This window comes from Bombyx mori, chromosome 20 (assembly GCF_030269925.1).
Source record: "Bombyx mori chromosome 20, ASM3026992v2".
In the NCBI taxonomy this organism is placed as follows: domain Eukaryota; kingdom Metazoa; phylum Arthropoda; class Insecta; order Lepidoptera; family Bombycidae; genus Bombyx; species Bombyx mori.
Window position 1 is genome coordinate 10,903,198 of NC_085126.1, and position 21,029 is coordinate 10,924,226.

The 21,029-nt window shown below is 48.1% G+C and overlaps 1 protein-coding gene across 2 annotated transcripts in view; it reads left to right on the forward strand.

Moving 5' to 3' along the window:
- LOC105842927 (uncharacterized) overlaps positions 1 to 21,029 on the forward strand; it is a 239,466-nt gene that overhangs the window by 180,185 nt on the left and 38,252 nt on the right. For both annotated transcript variants that reach the window (XM_038017922.2, XM_062674425.1), the window contains one exon: positions 12,588 to 12,949. In XM_038017922.2, the coding sequence (XP_037873850.1) occupies positions 12,910 to 12,949 (40 nt within the window). In that variant the 5' untranslated portion in view covers positions 12,588 to 12,909. The remainder of the gene's footprint in view (positions 1 to 12,587; positions 12,950 to 21,029) is intronic.

The window sequence follows — 21,029 nt, forward strand, 5'->3', positions numbered from 1 at the left end:
CGGCCCACCCAGTCCGCGAGGACCGGACGGACCGCCTCGACGGTACGGAGGCCGGCCGACGGGTCCGCCAAGCGGCGAGACCACGCCTCCAGCACGGACCGCCGAGATTGGAGCCTCCGCGCTCGAACTACTCCTTCGCCGGGGCGCCCTTCCCCCCTAGAGCGGAGGTCGCTACGCCACCGGTAATCGGCAGCGAGCGCCTCCGCCTCCAGGTCCCAGGGTGGCGCCCCGGCGAGCAAGCACGCCGCCTCGAAGGAGACGGTGCGGTATCCTCGGATCGCCCTGACCGCGATCGCGCGCTGCGGACGTCGCAGCGCGGCGACGTTCTGGCGGGTCAGGGCGTGGCACCATACGGGCGCGCCGTATAGTGCCATCGACCGCACCACCCCCATGTAGAGGCGGCGCGCCACCTGATCGGGACCCCCGACGTTTGGAAGGAGCCGGCTCAAAGAGCCGGCCGTTGCCATCAGCCGAGGGCCCAACTTCTCAAAGTGAGCGCGGAAGTTCCACCGACCGTCCAGTTCGAGGCCGAGGTACCGAAGACCGGTCACCCCGACCCCGACGCGGACGCCTCCGATCACGAGGTGGGCACCCACAGGCGGCGCTCGTCCCGGCCCGTGAAAGAGCAGGGCCTGGGTTTTGTCGAGCGCCACCTCGAGCCCCAACCGTCGGATCCTGGTGACGACGTGTGCCACGCCTGCGCACGCCAGACGGGCAGACTCCCGGTAGTCCCTCCCCGGAGCTACGACCAACGTGTCGTCAGCGTAACAAATTACGCTGAGCCCGGGGAGGGGTCCCCGAATGACGCCCCGCAGGACCCAGTCGTAGCCGATGTTCCACAGCAGGGGGCCCAGGACGGACCCCTGCGGAACACCGCGCTCGACGGGGAAGCGGTACATCGCCCCACCGTGTCCGATGCACTGGATCGACCTGCCCTCGAGGTAGGAGCCGATCAGTCGGCGGAGGTATGCGGGGACGCCGTGATACTCCAGCGCCCCCGCGATCACCGACCAGGGCAGGGTGTTGAAGGCGTTCCTTACATCTAAGGATAACGCCATCGCCACCCCGCCCCGGGATACGGCTTCATCGGAGAGGGCCCGCACGCGCAGAATTGCGTCGATAGTCGAGCGGCCCTCTCTGAAGCCGTACTGCTCCGCCGAAAGATCGGGACCCGTCTCGGTCAGGTGCCGGACGATGCGGGCCGCGACGATCCTCTCGAGCATCTTGCCCGCTTCGTCCAGCAACACGATGGGGCGATAGCCCGCGGGTGAGTCCGCGGGGCGCCCGTCCTTCCGCAGAAGGACCAGTCTGCCCGTCTTCCATTTCGACGGGAACCGTCCCGACTCGAGGCACGCTTCGAAAAGCCCCCCGAGCCGGTCCCCTAGGGCCTCGAAGGCCAAGCTCCAGACCCGGCCGTGAACGCCGTCAGGGCCGGGGGCCGTGTCCTTCGCTCTCATTTTGGACACGGCCGCATGGATCTCCGCCCCCGTGATAGGGGGAGGGGGCTCCTCGGCAGCGGGAACGCTGGGGCGACGTGGAGGCGTGCCCCACGTGGCGTCCATCTGGGGGGGCTCAAAGTCCCCCCCCGCTGCCGGCGGGAAGAGTGCCGCAACAATTTCCCGCAGCTGCCGAGGCTGGAGCCGCTCGGTCACCGGGAGCGCCCACGGCTGCAGTTTCCTGCGAACCATCTTGTATGGGCGCCCCCGGGGATCTTCGTCGAGCGACTCCAGGAGAGTCTTCATGCTCTGCTTCTTAGCCTCGCCGATGGCCAGCTGCAGCGCCGTCTGTTTTTGACGACAGTCAGCGTGCAGCTGGGCCGCCGTCTCCGCGAACGCAACGTCGCGACGACGGCGGCGGCGGTGGCGTGCGCTCCGGCGGCGCGCCCTCACGCACTCCTCGCGGAGTCTTGCGATCTCGGGCGACCACCAGAACGCACCCCCACGTGGTGCTCGGGGGCCGACCCGGGGCATGGCGGCATCACAAATGTTTGCCATGGTGCCCCGGAACCAGTCGACCTCCGCATCCACGTCCGCGAGCCGCGCGGGTTTTGGCGCCCACGCAGCAACAGCGGCCGCCTCCATCAGCAACTCCTTGTTCATCCGTTTCAAGGCCCACCTGGGGAACGAACGGGGCGCACCTTGCGGGAGCTCCTCCTCGCCGCGGGCGCCCGCGGCTGACGACGACGACAAGGAGGAGGCGGAGAGCTCGAATCGGACGTATCTGTGGTCCGAGAGCGTCTCCGCCCCCTCGAGTACGCGCCAGCCGCGGGTGCGGCGCACGGCGGACGGGGACGCGAACGTCACGTCCACGTGAGATTCCCCGTTCCACCGCACGCAAGTCGCGACCGTGCCTCTGTTTAGGAGACAGAGGCCGGTCGCGATCGCCCACTCCGAAAGGGCCTCGCCTCGCGCATCCGTGCGGGGGGAACCCCAAGCCGTGCACTTGGCATTGAAGTCCCCCGCGACGATGACAGGGTGGGACCCGAGGCGGTGTAAAAGCGCCTCGAGCCCGCCCAGAAACCGCTCGAACTCGGCGAGGCTCCTGTTCGGAGAAAAGTACACCCCGATCACGACGGTCCCGTCGATCCTAGCCGCGACGTACCCGGGTCCCCTGGCCACCATTTCCAAGGGAGGTAACGCCGCGGACTGTCTCAACACAATGGCCACGGAGCCGTCGACGTCCCCCATCCAGCAGTCCTGGTCGGTGGGGACGAAGTACGGCTCCGCAGCGACAGCGACGTCGATTGACCACTCCGCCATGGTGTGGACGAGGAGATCCTGTGCCCTGGCGGAGTGGTTCAAATTACTTTGGAGGAAGCGATGGCTCCCTCGTCTGTCCCGCCTTGCGGCTGCTCTGGTGCCGCGGCGGGAGCTGACTCACCGGCTGCCCTTTTTGCAGCCGGCTTCTTTTTCTTTCCGCCCCTCCTCGTTTTTGTAGAGGAGGGGGCGGATTTACACGCCGGGCCCCCGGCCCGGTGGTCGGCCTTCCTTTTGGCCGCGTCGCACAAGACGCAGTGCGGCGCGGCTGTCGTGCAGGATGCAGCCTTGTGCCCCGGCTGACCGCAGCGGAAGCACAGGCCGCTGCGGTCCACGGTCGAGGGGCACTTGGCGAGACCGTGGCCGGTGCCGAAGCACCGAAGACAGCGCCACGGCCTGGCATCCTGCAGCTGCACGTGGGCCACTACCCAGCCCACGCGCAGCCTTCCTGGGCTGTCGGAAGGCCGCCCCTGTGGAGGGGTGGCCAGGAGGTTCGCCGTTGCAATCGGGCAACGCGCCCACGCCGTCCGGGTACCAGAGTAGGTTGCCCGGAGCTCCCCGACTTTGACGTCGGCGAGGGCGCAGTTGCCCTGCGACGCGATGGCCGAGGCGACCTCCTCCTTTGTGGCGCACTCGTCGAGGCCCGTGATTTTTACTTCTCCCATCTTCACGGGCCGCGCGATGCGCACCACCTCGGGGTCCGGCAGGATCTCCCTCAGCCGGGCTGCCAATTTTTCGGCCGCGGCGTTTGTGTTGGGGCCGGGGCACTCTATAAGACGAGCCCCGTTGGCCGTCTGCCGGACCTTGATGCCCCCCTCCACGCCGAGGGCGTCCACATTCACGCCGCCGCGCGCCTGGGTCATCACCTCGTGGTAGGTGATGCCCCGTTCTTTAGCGGCCGGCAGCAGCTCTACGACTACTGCAGCCGACCGCGGGGCGCGCGGCCTCCTTCGTCCAGGTCGGCCCCTCGGCTCCGCTCGACCCTCTTGGCGGGGAGCGGTGGCCGCAGGGGCGGGCTTGGGGCGCGGCGCGGCAGGCACCGCTACCTTTTTGGGCCCTCGCCGCACCACCGTCGTCCAGGCCTCATTCATGTTGGCCGGGGCGGGGGGCAGTGGGCGGGGCTGGGGGGTCAGTGCCGGTTTGGCGGCGTTGACGCCCCCCTTCTTCTTGTTACGGCTCCTGCCGGGCCCCGCCTTCGCAGGCTGGGACGGGGTAGGAGCGGACGTCGGTTTCTTTGCGGGGGCTGATTTCGAAGCCCTCGCAGCTGCAGACGTGGAGGCAGTCGCAGCGGGAATCTTCGCCGGTGTGGCTGACTTCTTGGGGCCGCTATAAGTTTTTGCGGCCACAATCCTGCGGGGTGCCGGTATAGGGGCCCCGTTTTTCGCCTCGTGAGCAAGGGGCGGTCTTGCGCGCTCGACGGTTGAACTCCTTGCCTCGAGTATTAGGAGCTGCCGTCTCTGTTCCTCAGCTTCCTGGTTTTCTTCCGCTTCAGGCGGAGGAGGGGCAGGGGCCGAGCTGCGTTGCCGCTCCATGAGGTCGGCCACCATGGTCCGCAACTCAGCCATGTCCACTCGCAGCTGCCCATTCTCCGTCCGAAGTTGGCCATTCTCGATCGATACCTCTTCAAGGCGGGCATGCAGCAGGGCCACTTCCTGTCGCAAGCCCGCCGTCTCCGTCGTTGTGGTGCGGTCCACGACATCCTTTATCCGTTCTTCTAAGGTGGCCGCTCCGGATTTTAGGGCCCGCACATAATCACCCTTCAGCCCTTTAGCCGATTTTGTGGCTATAGTGGCCACCATATCTTTTACAATATTACATGCTCGGAGGGGGTCAGAAGGACCCACCTCCGTTAGGGAGCGCTCAAGGCGCTCGACCTCTCCCATTTTCTCTCTATTTTTCGTCTCACGGCAGGCGGCCCTGGAATGCGCCGAGGAGGCAGCAGCCAGTCCGCGAGGAAGACTATCGTCACAATCAGTGGCGGGCGGCGCCGCAGCAGCCGCCGGCCCTTCCGCCAACGCCATATATTTGGCGCTGGCAGGCTCACCCTCGGACGAGTCAGACGGAGCGGAGGACGCCGGCCGTCGGGCCGACTTCCGCTTCCGCCGAGTCCGCTGTCGAGTGTCGATGAACAGCGCCGGTGTCTCCCGCCCACTGGACGCGTCGCCCCTCGCGGAGCTCCGCGCCGAGTAGAGCGAGATAAGGCTCTCGCAGCGCTCAAGGCGCACGGTGGGGACCCTGTCCCTTACGCGACCCGTGCTGTCGCCCCCTTCTGCGTGACAGTGTGTGCCCCCCCCAGAAACGGTGGGGCAGCGTGCGGCCGATTGCTCGACCGCACGGAGGGATTCTCCCCCCGCGGAGCGGGAGGTACCCTCCTGGGGTAATACTTTTCGCACAGACGTCATGATTTTCATATTTCCTTTTTGATTAACCAGGGGTCGGTCCCCTGGGGTCTGGTTGGTACCCTTGGGACTGGACTCCCTCCAGCCATTCATCCCATCGCCGGGCACCAGAGCTTAGGATTGGGGCATTTTTTAAAGAGGTTTACGTCCTCGCGGCCCCGTGCCTCGCGGCAGCGGCCCCCGTCCCCCACGCGGTGAGGATTACGGGTTGGCCGGCGGCCTGCCGAGTGCAACGAGCAACACGACAGACCACCGCCCGACGCTCAAAAGAGCAACAACCACGAAGCCACGCCGGTATACCGGTACCCCCCTCTGGAGGGCGTGCCCCTGTAGCCGAAGCCGGGGACATGGCGACCAGCGGCCGGAAGATGCATAAGCAACGCCGGCTCACTTCTCCATCAACAGGTAGGCCAAAAGTGGCCCACCATCACCCATGGGTTACGTCCGAAACGGGTCGGACGTCACCCGAAAAACAAAAGGGGGAAGAAGGGGGAAGAGAGAGGGAGCCCGAGCGTCTCCAGGAGGAACACCCTTCAGCGAGTGAAGGGCGTGGAGAGCCCGCAACTCCCCCTGCTGGTTTTGGTCCGCGTCATCCGATCTCTTTCGTTGCAAAGCCTAACTAGGCTACCCTACACCTACACCTAACCTACCTCCCTAACACCTAAGAATCCTTGCAACGAAAAAGATCGGACGATACCCCTGGGAGTGGGACTGTTCCCAGAGGATCCCGTTATCCGCCACCTACGGACGCGCCCGGTGGAAGTCCAGCAAAACTCCCCCACAGACGGAGCCCCTGGCCACGCAGAGTGCGCGCCGGGGGGCCCGCCCAGGTCCCTCGGGTACGGGGCTCAACCTGAATGTGTTAACACTGGCCCTTTTTTTGTTCCTACCTATGCTGATAGCCTTGAGGGGCTATTTCAGCTTCGCCTTAACATGTAGGTGAGCTCACGGGGCTCAAACCGGGTGTGTTGCTAACACTGGCCCTAGTAAGAGCAGTGCTTCGCAGAATCTACTACCGGATCGGAAACGCGACCCACTGAGAACATCCGGCGAGAAAATCAGTGGGCTGTGTCTATGGGATACACTGGCTCTGGCATCTGTTCGAATTATCCTTAACTAGTGACCCGCCCTCGCTTCGCTTCGGAAATTGTAATTTATTATTGATTTTTACACTATTTAATGGATGTTACTATACATATAAACTTCCTCTTCAATCACTCTATCTATTAAAAAAAAACCGCATCAAAATCCGTTGCGTAATTTTAAAGATTTAAGCATACATAGGGACAGACAGATATAGGGACAGAGAAAGCGACTTTGTTTTATACTATGTAGTGATTATCGCAAATCGTTTGGGAATCATTTGAACAAATTCGACATCTCTGTGTTTCACGCTACATGTGCCATTGTCTCTGACTTTTTGACAATGGTCACATCGCGTTTCAAGAGATATTCTTTATTGAAGTTATACTTCTTTAGGCGCGTTATGAAAATTTGATGAGAGTGAAATTTTACGATGCGCGCGCACCGTGACACAAAATTAACAGAACGAAGTTGCCCACTAAATCGCTCATTACAATACGACCGACGTAGCTTGGCGAGTCTGAATATAGCCGCAGGTGAACTTTCCGAATCGCACCGAGAATTACCGAATTTGTACGATGTCAAGAAAAGGGATGTCCAATATGCGTGTTTGAGGATGTTGTTTAATCGATTTTTTTCAAACTGATTAAAATTTAAATAAAAAAAAAAAAAAAAAAGAAATAAAGTATAACTTCTTACGCGCGTACATAAGTACACGCACCCTTTTTTTATTTCATTCGTCTTTGGAATGAGCTCATATCCCGGGTCTTTCCTAATAACTCTTCTCGGACAAATTTTATCTAGGGTCCCAGTGCGTATATAAGTCAGCCTTCGATGACAACGAAAAGTCTGTAAATAATAAAAATTAAATTAAATATAACTCCAGACAGAAGCCGGCTTGCGTGTAACGCGATGCTGGCGAAACGCCAATCACACATTCCTAAGTCTAGACGAAATTCAATAATAACCAGTTTAATTGTTTTTAACCGTGTCGCGTTTTTAACCACCGCCCTACCTATTTCTGCCGTGAAGCAGTAATGCGTTACGGTTTGAAGGGCGGGGCAGCCGTTGTAACTGTACTGAGGCCTTAGAACTTATATCTCAAGGTGGGCGGCGCATTTACGTTGTAGATGTCTATGGGTTCCAGAAACCACTTAACACCAGGTGGGCTGTGAGCTCGTCCACCCATCTTAGCAATAAAAAAATCTCAAGACAAATGACGGCATTCACGTTGAGGCGTTTAAGGACTTAGATAAACAGTAAGATATAAATTCAACACGCGATCGAACATTCTCGATCGTGATCGAGATTTCTTCAACGATAGAAGCTCCTATGTTTGATATATCGCACCTTTAGATTTAAGTGGCTTAATCAAAAACTCTTGTTCTTTGGTGAACGCCAAAAAATGTAATAGTGGAATTGTAACTTTCCAGTTTCTTTTTTCCCTACCTATACTGATAGCCTTGAGAGGCTATTTCAGCTTCGCCCTAACGTTTGTAGGTGAGCTCACGGGGCTCAAACCGGAGAGTTGCTAACACTGACCCTAGCAAGAGCAGTGCTTCGCAGAATCTACCACCGGATCGGAAACGCGACCCACTGAGAAGATCCGGCGAGAAACTCAGTGGGCTGTGTCTATGGGTTAGTTCGCTAGTCGAGCCCTTCGTCGCAAGCGACGGGTACGACGAGGACGGTGACCAGTGCTTGTGGTGCCTAAAAGCACCGTTAATGGATCAGGAGGATCCATAATTACGTGCTTCGGGCGACGTCGACGGTTTACCATTCGGTCTACTGGGTCGGGTATGTAGTTTCCAGCGGCCACGATGAGAGGGTTCTCATGTCGTGCCGCTTTCTCAAAATGGCGCAGCGATGCCGACTGTAGATATTTTTTATTTTTTTTATTTTTTATTGCTTAGATGGGTGGACGAGCTCACAGCCCACCTGGTGTTAAGTGGGTATAGACATCTACAACGTAAATGCGCCACCCACCTTGAGATATAAGTTCTAAGGTCTCAGTATAGTTACAACGGCTACCCCACCCTTCGAACCGAACCGCATTATTGCTTCACGGCGGAAATAGGCGGGGTGGCACCGCACCTACCCGTGCGGACTCCCAAGAGGTCCTACCACCAGTGATTACGCAAATTATAATTTTTCGGGTTTTGATTTTTATTACACGATGTTATTCCTTCACCGTGAAAGTCAATCGTGAACATTTGTTGAGTACGTATTTCATTAGAAAAATTGGTACCCGCCTGCGGGATTCGAACACCGGTGCATCGCTACACACGAATGCACCGGACGTCTTATCCTTTAGGCCACGACGACTTTATACTTACTAACTGAGTCGAGCTGCAGGTCATCGTGGAGATCCACGTTCCTCAGGAACCATGGTGCTCCGACGGCTATCCTGCAGAATTGGGATTGAATAACCTGAAGGGATTTCAAGTTGGTGCGGGCTGCGTGAGCGAACACTACGCTTGCATACGTCATGACGGGGCGTATACAAGTTTTGTAGAGAGTTACCTTATTACGGAGGGACAGTTTGCTTTGACTACAAAGCATTGGGTATAGTCGTCCTAGTATAAACGCGGCGCGGGACGGAATGTCATCCATCTGTCGAGGGTGACGCCTAGGTATTTGACCTTCGAGGCCCACGGTATGGGCTGACCAAAGAGAGTGATGGGGCTAGCGGCGGAGGTGTTTGCGCGCCTATTAAGGAGTGGGATGCTCGAAGTGGTGTTCGGAGGGCGACCCCTTTTGAAGAGCACCGCTGTGCTTTTCGTTGGGTTGATGTCGATTCGCCACTTCCAGAACCACTGTCCCAAGGTGGCTACTGCGATCTGGAGCCGCCGATGAAGCAACGACATCTTCCTACACGAGTAGTAGATAGCCGTGTCATCGGCGAAGAGCGCTAGATGGGTCTCCGGAGACCGGGGTATATCATTGATATACAAACTAAATAATAACGGGGAGAGCGCGGAGCAGTCAGTTGACGGGGACGAGAGCTAGTTCCCTTTACTCGATATCGAAACGAACGGTTCGACAAGAAGTCTCGTATGATGAGCACGAGTCTGTCTGGCACTCCCATGTTGTACAGTTTGTAGATCAAACCGTTGTGCCAGACTTTGTCGAACGCCTTCGCGATATCGAAGAAGAGGGCGCCGGTCGGGATTTGTTTATGCCTATTTAGCCCTATCAGGATGTGCTCCGTGAGGCGGTGCACTTGTTGTACGCACGAGTGCTTAGCGCGGAATCCGAACTGTTCGTCTATGAGAATTTTATTCGCGGTAACGATTTTAATACAAGTTTTAATGCAAGATTTTAATGCAAGTGTGGTGTTTGCTCACGCGGCCCGCACACACATAGACACCCCCCAATCCCTACAATCTCGTTTTTGCAGATTAGCAGTCGGAGCTCCGTGGTTCGTGAGGAACGTCGACCTACACGACGACTTGGACCTTGAATCGATCCGAAAATACATGAAGTCCGCGTCGGAACGTTACTTCGATAAGGCTATGCGTCATGATAATCGCCGTATCGTAGCCGCCGCTGACTACTCCCCGAATCCTGATCACGCAGGAGCCAGTCACCGTCGACGCCCTAGACACGTTCTTACGGATCCATCAGATCCAATAACTTTTGCATTAAACGCGTTCCACTCTAACAGCAGGAGTAGACACCCCGGTAGCCGTACTCGTCGAATTCGGTAAAGAGTTCGACGTGCAACCTAACCTAAACATCAGCCCGCTGAGTTTCTCGCCGGATCTTCTCAGTGGGTCGCGTTTCCGATCCGGCGGTAGATTCTGCGAAGCACGGCTCTTGCTAGGGTTCGTGTTAGCAACGTCGTCAGGTTTGAGCCCCGTGAGCTCACCTACTAGTTAAGGTTACGCTGAAATAGCCTCTCAAGGCTTAGGTAGAAAAAAAAAATCTGTTTCCAACGTGATAAAACTCTGCTCTCCTCTCCGAGCCGGTCTGTGTGAAGGGACCCTAAATCAACAATAAATTCAATGCGAGTCAAGTCGCTGGGCATGTATGTATAGTTAACTAATATGCAAAATGGAAATCACTGGCACGTTTATTTCAATACGGAATACGCACATATACTCCAATTATGAAAAATACGAAAAAACATAAAAGTCATATTATTATGATCAAACTCCAATTAACGAAGGTAACATCCAAAATGTATTGTTGCTGTTATTAAAACACATATCTCCCAAAATAAAATTCGTTTTCGGAGCGTCTTCCGCGAAAACGACTCCAATTATATTTAATCAAAACGTATTGTAGACAAAATTAATCAAAACGCATATAATGTATATTTCTTTTCCTTTGAATTAAGCCCTTGATTTTGTATTGATATATTTGTATTCAGATAAAGTAACTATGGCAATAATAACGCCACTTATAATTCTCGATTGTACAATGGTTAATTTCACCAAATAATTATAGATTAAAGGCAGAGAGAAAGAGCATTCTTTATTGTACACCAAAAAAAATGCGAAACATTTATATACAAAAAAAAAGTACAATCAGTGGTCTTATCGCTAAGAGCGATCTCTTCCAGACAACCGTCAGGTGGATAAGAATCATTTGGAAACGAATTACACAACAAATTTAATTAAAAAGTAACTTCCACTGAGCATGTACCTAGAGCGTGTCCATCTTTTCTTTTTATGACAGTTCGAAATTCAACAGTCAGTTTGACAAGATGGCCACCTAACCATCACTCGAAGTTCGTTTTGGCATTGACATTTGTATAAAGTGACAACTGACGTATTGAGAAGCAGCTGCGCCGACATATATTAAAAACTTCTAATTTTATTTATTGAAATAATTTTAAATAATAATTCAAAGTTGCTCTGTAGAAACAAAGTTTTTATTTTATTTTAATCTTTACGATGGAATAATTTTGTTAAGAGATTTAAGTTACATCATAAAAATCATAGTTTAGCACACGGTAAACAAGTGTACTGTTTTTTAGTTAACTCTACAATAGAAGCCAGTAGACTAGGCTTTTCATCTGAATTCGTTCGAAATAACAAACGAGGACTCTCACATTTGATTTACTGAATCGCAATGAACTGTGGTGGCACTCTTCAAGTGTGAAGTGGCCATTAGCAGCGCTGGGCGTGAGTTATGCCATTTTTGTGCTTTGCCTACATCCAGAGAACGTTTGATTCATTTGCGACTTAGTGCTTTTGTGGGGGCATTTATGTGGACAGATTTTTTAAGAGGTCGTATTGGTGGTCTTTTATTGTTTTTAGGTTGGGTTCACACGGCTTTGTCCTGCACGTTTTCTTTGTATTCGTTATTTTAACGTACAATCACCCGGATGCTCATACGGTAGATTTTCATTCGCGTAAAAACGAACGTGTGAAAGAGACAGAGCTATATTATGCGACACTGCAACGTTATAGTTCATCCGATTTGCTTGACAAATCCGTTGAGTATTCGTTTAAACCAGCCTTTCCCAAAGTGGCCCTTGTGGGCGCTGTAGGCCTAAGGGGGGGCGGTAAGAGACCGAGAAAAAAATGGGGGAATTTTATAGAGGCTTGGAAGGCGATTTGTAATTTCATCTAGGATGATTCTTAGACACCAACTAAGCTCTCGCTATAGTTGTTTTTAAGTACGTGAAAAAATGGGGGCGCTAAAACATAATTTATTCCCAAAGTGGGCAGTAGACAAAGTACGTTTGGGAACCCGTGGTTTAAACGCATAAGCGGCTACGACTTTTTGCAGTACAAACGACATGTAAGTATACGTTAAGACGTATACTGCAAATAAACGTGCAGGACAATGCCGTATGAACCCAACCTTAGTTCTGTTAACTACTAGTTAACTACTTCACCACCGAGTCACTCTGAAGAGTTAAGACAAAACGGCGGATATATATATTATTATGATGGTTTTTTTAAGGTTTAAAATTATTTGTAGGAGAGACCACATTTTAACACCATCGTCAGACATCGTAGGGACGAATAGGGTGATCGATCTAAGAGAAATATTGAGTACACTAATCACGTTTGCTGTCTTAGAACAATTTAGAAATCTTCTCTTGACGTTAGCAAACGAAAACGAATGACAGTTCTTAGGACGGAGGCACCGCTCTTCAAGAAGGCTGGTTGGTAAGTGTGTGATGGCGTCTACGCGCCTCCATCGGCTAGGCTCCGTCGCAGCACGAAGTTAGCAGAGTTCCGACGATACCGCAATCGTGCTGCCATCTCTCGGGAATCGTGCTGCGTTTCGTTTAGCTACCAAACTAATGACCGTCTCCGACATATTTATAATTCTCTTCATATTCTCTGCACCCCCAAACATTTTCTAATTATGTCCTCTCTTGTTTCAGATTTACTTGAAAACAGTGGTATTTTAAAATTTAAAAGAATAACAAGATAAGTGTTTATCGCAAAAACATTGTTTTTGATGTTTAATAAGTGAAATAAAAGAGGATAAAGTGAAGTGAGTGAAGCACTTACGGAGTTCGAAGCAAAAGTGTCGAATGTGACAATTACGGAAGTGAGTGAACACTTTGAACTTTCGAACAGTTTGAATGTGACAGTTCGGTGCGGGCCTCAGCGTGGTGATACCGTGGTCGGGTTTGGTGTCATTGATGGTGATTTCAGCGCTGCCACGGATGTGGAGGAGAGGCCAGGACGGCCAACAGGTCAATGATAACGCCGGTAATCTTCGTGCTCTTCTTGGCACTGGGTGAGTACAGCGTAACGTACCTTGTAACTTAAGTGGTAGATCAGCTCACAGATTTTCTCGCCGGATCTTCTCAGTGGGTCGCGATCCGGTGGTACATTCTGCGAAGCACTGCTCTTTGCTAGGCCTAGTGTTAGCAAATTCTCTCAGGTTGAGTTCATGAGCTCACCTACCCGTCCAGGCGTAGCTGGAATAGCCTATTAGGCTACCAGCAAATAGGTAAGGAAAAAAAATACTGTTATGCGCTGGGGTTCGGGATAAGTAAAATTCCACCAAAGTACAACTAAAAACTGTATTCAACACTTGGAACACTTAAAACACTTCACTACACTTTTAAAATTCTCAATTCGCTTGTTCCGCTTCAGGTGATCCGTTCGCTGTTTCGCTTCGAGTAGTTCCGATTACTAACTGACTGCGTGCCACCCCGCAACGCTTTTATAGCCGATACCACATCCCTAGAATTATCGAGAATATTCCACACATCTCTAGTACTGTTTCCGCTATCTGACAATAGATGGCGTTGTACTTCTCGAGCGTTCTAGGTGCTACTAGATCCTTCGATATTCGTTCGACTATTCGACGATAGATGGCGTTACTCTTACCGGCGTAACAATACTAATCAAAAACATTTACCTAGAGTTTAATGTCGCTTTTTTTTTTCAAATTTCATTATATTAGTCCCCACGTGCCGAATACATTACGATTTTCGTAGTTGCCGACGAGTGGTGCATACTATAATTGTTTTGATGTGAAAACTTCTTTAACCGAGTTGAACACTTTTTGGTGGGGAAATTTTAATGGGTTCGCGTTACCGACCTAATGTTACGTACACCACTTAAAAAACCTGTGCGCGTTAGACGCTTTTTGGACGGGTGAAATCTTGTGAGTTCGCGTCACCGTCATGCGTAATAGGAGTATATCTGTAGCTACAGATCTGTAGCTGCTGTAAGTGACGGATTTTTCAATAGTAGTCCTGTGTATATACAGTCAAAACCGTTTACTGCGACATCGTTTAATACAACATGCCGGTTATAATAACCAAGAACAAAGGTCCCGGCTGAATGCCATATGACCGCCTTATTAAAAATATTGCTTTCTACGACATTGGTAATAACGACATACCTCATAGAACGACCAAATTTAACTAATATTTCGGAGAATTAGATCTGTTAGAACGACCGGCTAAGCTGTATTGTAAACAATTTGAATAGGTATCCACATTTGTCTTCAATGGCTTTTAAAATCAGGAAAGAAAACAATAGGATTTAGTTTAGTGTAGGGTCTTTTCTAATTCTTAGAAACAAAGACGTGCATGCGGTAGTCAAAGCCCACTTCTTCATATCTCTTCAGTTAGTTTGTTACTTATCTATACACAAGACGCACCAAAACTTTGTGGAGTTATTCGTGAAACTTTGAAAATCTCGCAAAGAAAAAGAAAACAAATTAATATTGAAGAAAAATCGCGTATTATGTAAATATATTTTTCCAATAATTCCCTATCGGTTTGTTTGTACTTGCACGATACACATTAAACATCACCAGTTGTTACGACTATCGGTTTTTACGACTGAATATGAGCAGTCCCTTCGATGTCGTTATAACAGATTTTGACTGTATTTGCAAGTAAAATTGATAGATTTGTTATTTCAATTAAATTGTTTCTATGTTTTGTCATGATCTTGTACAGGTCGTAATATATTATCTGAATAATAAATAAACCTTAAGAATATGTATAAAATTGTTGCTTTGAATGTCAATAGATGTGAAAACCAGATTGATGTTGATAATATTTTATAATTTTAAATTAAGCATTATGAAATTTCATATTTTTACCAGAATACTAAGTTATAATTTTTCATTTCTATCAGCAGTCCCTATGACTGCGATTTTCTTTTTAAAAACGCTTTTTACTAGTTATGTACTAGCTGACCCGGCAGACTTCGTAGTGCCTAAATCGATAAATAAAAGAGCTAAACTTTTGTATAAAATAAACTTAAAAAAAACAAAAGGAATCCGTCCGACGGGGGGGGGACACATCAAAGGGAAAACAAAATTGTTATTTTTATTTAATTCCGAGCATTTTCATATTTATCTACGTTTTAAACCTTCTCTGGACTTCCACAAATAGTTCAAGACCAAAATTAGCCAAATCGGTCCAGCCGTTCTCGAGTTTTAGCGAGACTAACGAACAGCAATTCATTTTTATATATATAGATTTCTTCATACTCTACTTTTAATCTAATCTAATCTTTCAAGCTAGTGTACTACTCGTACTCTGTCAAGAAAGTTCCGGGAAAATATCAAATGATATACAAAATTTTAGTTATTGATCCAAATTTAATTTATCAACTTCAAAGTAAGTTCCTTCAGAAACCATACACTTTCGCCAACGAATAATCCAATCATAAAAACATTTTAAACGCTTTTCCCGAAATTCAGTTCAATTGCCACCGCGAATTCACCTTTATGCCTTCTGACGAATGAAAACGAAATGGTAAATTGAGTTTTCAAAAATAAAGACGTTGGCGATCACCTATATTTGATGGATAAGAGAGAGAGAGAGAGAGAGAGAGAGAGAGAGAGAATACACTTTATTGCACACCAAAACACAATTTACATTCAAAAAACAATCACGATACATTTGTACAATAGGCGGTCTTATCGCTAAATGCGATCTCTTCCAGACAACCGTTTAATTTACAGAAATTCTGGAAAATATAAAAATATAGCAGGTATGTTGCGGTGTACTATAAATAATACATTATTATAGAATATATATACATACAATAAATAAAATATATACCGATGAATATGAACTGGGCCAGTTCAGTAGCTCAGTGACGAGAGCTTTATATAAATCATGTCATCTAGATAGAAGTGTTCATTAAGCATACTACCAGATAGACCTAAGCGCGTCAGCCTATGTGCAGTAAAACAAAACAAAGAGCTTAAAAACTTAAAAACTGCATCTCGTAGGACCTCTAGTGAGTCTGTACGGGTAGGTACCACCACCCCGCCTATTTCTGCCGTGAAGCAGTAATGTGTTTCGATTTGAAGAGTGGGGCAGCCGTTACTATACTGAGACCTTAGAACTCATTACTCAAGGTGGGTAGCAGCATTTACGTTGTAAATGTCTATGGGCTCCGGTAACCACTTAACACCAGGTGGGCTGTGAGTTCATCCACCCATCTAAGCAACAAAAAAAAATCAAAAAATATTAAAAGCAATGATTTCAACAGAAATTGAATCGTGTTATTAAACGCATTCAGCGACTCCGCCGTGCCTCTGGCGTTGCTGATGTCCATGAGCGACGGTGACCACTCTAATCAGGTGGACTGTGCGCTCAGACACCTACAAAGGCAATAAAAAAGTGCGTACGTACAAAGTACACATGTCAGAAGTGAAACTTTTTTGGCGAACTAATTTATAAGTCTTGCTTATATTTATACAAATCTAAAACTTTAGATTTCCGAGACTTAGAGGAAGGGAAAAAGGAAGATATGTTCTGGCCAACAGTCTGTCAAATATCAATCTCAAACCTCAGTGTTGACAGTCACATTATGTTTAGATTTCTAAATTGTAAATGACTAATATTTTGCCAATTGAATTGAATAATTTAATTTCATGCTATTTGATTAATGTTCCAAATTCTTTTCGTTTCATTTCAATTCATATTAACATTTTTCACAAAAAAATTATAAAATATTAGGCTGTATGGTATGATACATTTGCCTTTCCAGTTGGAAAAATACAACAACTACTACTACTGACATTTGACAAGTACTTAATTTCAATTTATTGCCCTTGTAAGCAAACGATTATACGGCCCACCTGATGGTGAGTGGTTACCGTCGCCCATGGACTTCAGCAATGCCAGGGGCAGAGCCAAGCCGCTGCCTACCGCTATTCCATCATCATCAATATATATCCTTGCAACGGTCCAAATAAAATATGACCAAAGTCATAACATAACAAAAGCTCTCCCCTAGTTCAAATGGTCTCTCAAATAAACGTGCCAGTTAAGGATATTAGTGGAAGTAACGGTTTGAGGACACGCCCTTTACCTTGCTCCCTTCGTGTCCTCAGGGAACGATTTTCGATTTTAGCAAGATAATCTAATAATTTCATAGAAAAACCTTATCTAAGAAGCCAACGTTCTCCGGTAACCTTGTAATAATCACACGTCCATTGTTACTTTTGAAACCTGCTGTAATTATTTCGCAACTTTGTTTTTAGTTTGTAATGCATCTTGCTGTAATAATAATAAAAACGCTCGGAGAAATTCCCGCGGCTGCCCGATTATTATGAAACCCTAATATCCACATAATAAGCCACAAGTCTTTGATTACTGGTGGTAGGACCTCTTGTGAGTCCGCACGGGTAGGTACCACCACTCCGTCTATTTCAGCCGTGAAGCAGTAATGCGTTTCGGTTTGAGGGTGAAGCAGCCGTTGTAACTATATTGAGACCTTAGAACTTATATTTCAAGGTGGGTGGCGCATTTACGTTATAGATGTCTATGGGCTCCAGTAACCATTTAACACCAGGTGGGCTGTGAGCTCGTCTAAAAGACTCTGTCCTCTTCACATTCATAAGCTAGATCACGCGAGGGAGAGATGGGCAGACTTTTCATGATGTGCATGCGGCAGTGCGACGTCACGCCGCGCGCTTATTCACAAACACTGCACAAGCGCAACGTGTGAATGTGTTGAACGCGAGCTACATAGTAGGCGTAGTGGAAGGTGTCAGGTTATTTTCGTTACGGAATTTCTTGATTCAGTCGCCGCGCTCAAGGCTCGCGATAGAAGATATGCAATAGCAAAAACACCATTAGAAACATTCACAGTCAAAATATAGTATTTACTCGTACTGAACGTAATCAGAGGAGCTCAAATGTGAAATAACACACAGTGTAAGCTGAATGTGTGATGTTAAACCTCAATGGTGAATAATAAAACTAAGTCAGTTCTCAGTGCGTTCACGAAAAATGCTCGCTGCGTTGGAGTTATTTTAATATCTCGAAACACGTTTGAGAAAATACATAACATAGCTAGGGTTGCCGCAATAGTTTATGTTGACAATGTCTTACATGTGCTTAATATGTCTTATGTATAACACTAGATGTGTAGACACTTATAGCCCTGGTGCTAAGTACCTATGTAGGAACGGAATGGAGCGATATGGATGACTGACGGATCTGGAGCATGACTGAGTGAGAGAGATAGGAGATGTCGTGTTAGAAAGTAACAAAGACGGCGAATGAATGCGGAACACTTAGTTTTATTTCTTAAGCAAGCTTCACTATACTCAGACCTTAGAACTCATATCTCAAGGTGGGTGGCGGCAGTTACGCGGTAGACGTCTATGGGCTCCGATAACCACTTAACACCAGGTGGGCTGTGAGCTCGTCTATCTATGCAATGAATAAATAAAATTAAGTCTATTTTTACGTACGGTATGATAATTAGCACGATATTCAAATGTCGATGACGGCTTAGTCGTCCATGACATCGGAAACTGTAAAGTGTACGAAACATCGGAAATAATGTAATTGTGACGGTCGCTAGCTTCGCTCGAGGCAGCTGTGTGCTTAGTGCGAGTTTTTTAACTTCTCGTTAACTCAAATTTGTATGGAGTTGGAACAGCGCCCCTAGCGGCAAGCATAGTGACGCCGTTCCAACTCCATACAAATTTGAGTTAACGAGAAGTTAAAAACTCGCCCGGTCGTCGTCCTCGTCGAACCCGTCGCTTACGACGAAGGGCTCGACGAGTAAATTAACCCTCAGACACAGCCCACTGAGTTTCTCGCCGGATCTTCTCAGTGGATCGCGTTTAGGTTCCGGTGGTAGATTCTGCGAAGCACGGCTCTTGCTAGGGTTCATGTTAGCAACGTCATCAGGTTTGAGCCCCGTGAGCTCACCTACTAGTTAAGGCTACGCTGATATAGCCTCTCTCAGCTTAGGTAGAAAAATAAATATGTTAAAAAACTCGCACTAAATTTGTAAGGAGTTGGAACGGCGTCACTATGTTTGCCGCTAGGGGCGCTGTTCCAACTCCATACAAATTAGAGTTAACTTTTACGCGATCGAGAACGTTAAAAAGCTCGCACTAAGCACACTGATCACCGTACCGTATCGAGACACTAGCGACTGTCAGACATCTAAATTACCGTCCCGTCCCCGTCCCCAAACTATAACTAACTAAGAAAAAAACGGTGGCCGTGCAACTTGGTGCACATGAATGAAGTGAAACTTCTTTTTCGATGAGTAGTAGTATTGTGGTTTTCTTAATTTTTCATCTTTAAATCACATTGATCTTGTAATAGGGAATGCGCTGTATAAAATATGCGCGACATCTTCAACATATATATTATCTAAATTTTAAATTATATATAGAAAAAGTAAATCTAATTTTTTTTTAAGTACTTCAATAAATTATTGGACGCTACTCGTTGCTAACGCTCGCGCTGGCCTGTACCAGGCATACTACGCGCATTCACTCTCGCTCTGTCTCTTTCTATTCCATGGTAGCTAGTACTAAAGTAAACTTTTAACGCAACCTTGTTGGAAGTCGCATTAGAAGTCTCACTTCAAAACCACTATTAATTAAAAATATCTTTCTTCATTTTTCACACACACACAAAGTACTGTATGTACAGAGCAGACTTCTTATTAATCTTTTCAGTCCGCGCCAGAACGAGAGAGGTGTGATTAAATCGTAAAACCGGTTTTAATTGCGTTTACGATTCACGAAAACCGATAAAAATACTAAAAGACACCGATTTATTATTATCGCGCCCAAGGAAGTGTTTTTTATTTTATTAAGAATACACCATTTAGAAAAAATCGAAAGGATTTTCCCGACGATTTATTATTATGATAAAAAACAAGTTTTATTTTAATGTTTTTATAGACGACACTACAGTAACAGCCCTAAATAACTCGAAGCTGGCGAAATTCCGCAAAGTCAACTTCGAACGGTTTTTTTTTCACGAGAAAAATTTCCTTAATAAAATCTAAGGACCGCGTACGGTTACATAATGGTTGTTTTTATCCTTCTTTTTATATTATTATTTATATATTTGTTTATGGTGAGGTTTTAATAGGATCCTTAAGATTTTAACTTAATATTTTTATCCATGTTACCTAGAACCACAGCGTTCGTCTGCAGTGCGTTTCCAAAGATCTTTTTTCCACGTAACATTCGGCTTTGGAATTAGCTCCCCTCCACGGTGCTTTCCGAGCGCTATGACATGTCCTTCTTCAAATGAGACTTATGGAGAGTACTTAATGGTGGGTAGCAGGTTGGCACGTTGGCTCTGCCCCTGACATTGGTGACGTCCATACGTATATATATCCACTTACCATACGTATGCTCGTCTGTCTACAAAGTCAATAAAAAGAAATTATGTTCTTTATGTCAAGATGAAATTGTTAAAATACTTACTGACTATATATTAAAAGTAACAAAATAAAAACGTTTATTACTTTAAGCCTTCGTCAAACAGAACGCGTACTTAGCGCGCGTCAGAGCGCTAAACTAACGCCGCGTTATGACTCGCGCTAATTACGCGTTCTGTTTGACGAAGCCTTAATTTTTCAGAGTAAAGAGTAAAATAGGCAATAGTAGTTTAAAAAATTTAAATTTTTTTGTTATTTTTACGTAACCCAGACAAAACAAGACGAAATCAATATTGTATCATAACAAATAATGTGCGTTCGCAGCAATAGTATTCAAGTAAATTGATTGATTGATTTTTTACTGGTGGTAGGACCTCTTGTGAGTCCGCACGGGTAGGTATCACCATCCTGCCTATTTCTGCCGTGAAGCAGTAATGCGTTTCGGTTTGAAGGGTGGGGCAGCAGTTGTAACTAAACTGAGACCTTAGAACTTATATCTCAAGGTGGGTGGCGCATTTACGTTGTAGATGTCTATGGGCTCCGGTAACCACTTAACACCAGGTGGGCCGTGAGATCGTCCTCCCATCTACGCAATAAATAAATAAAAGATCAGTAAAATGACTCGGATAATTCGCCACTGAAAATACCCAATAATCAGGTACCGCATTCAGAATGACAATAGA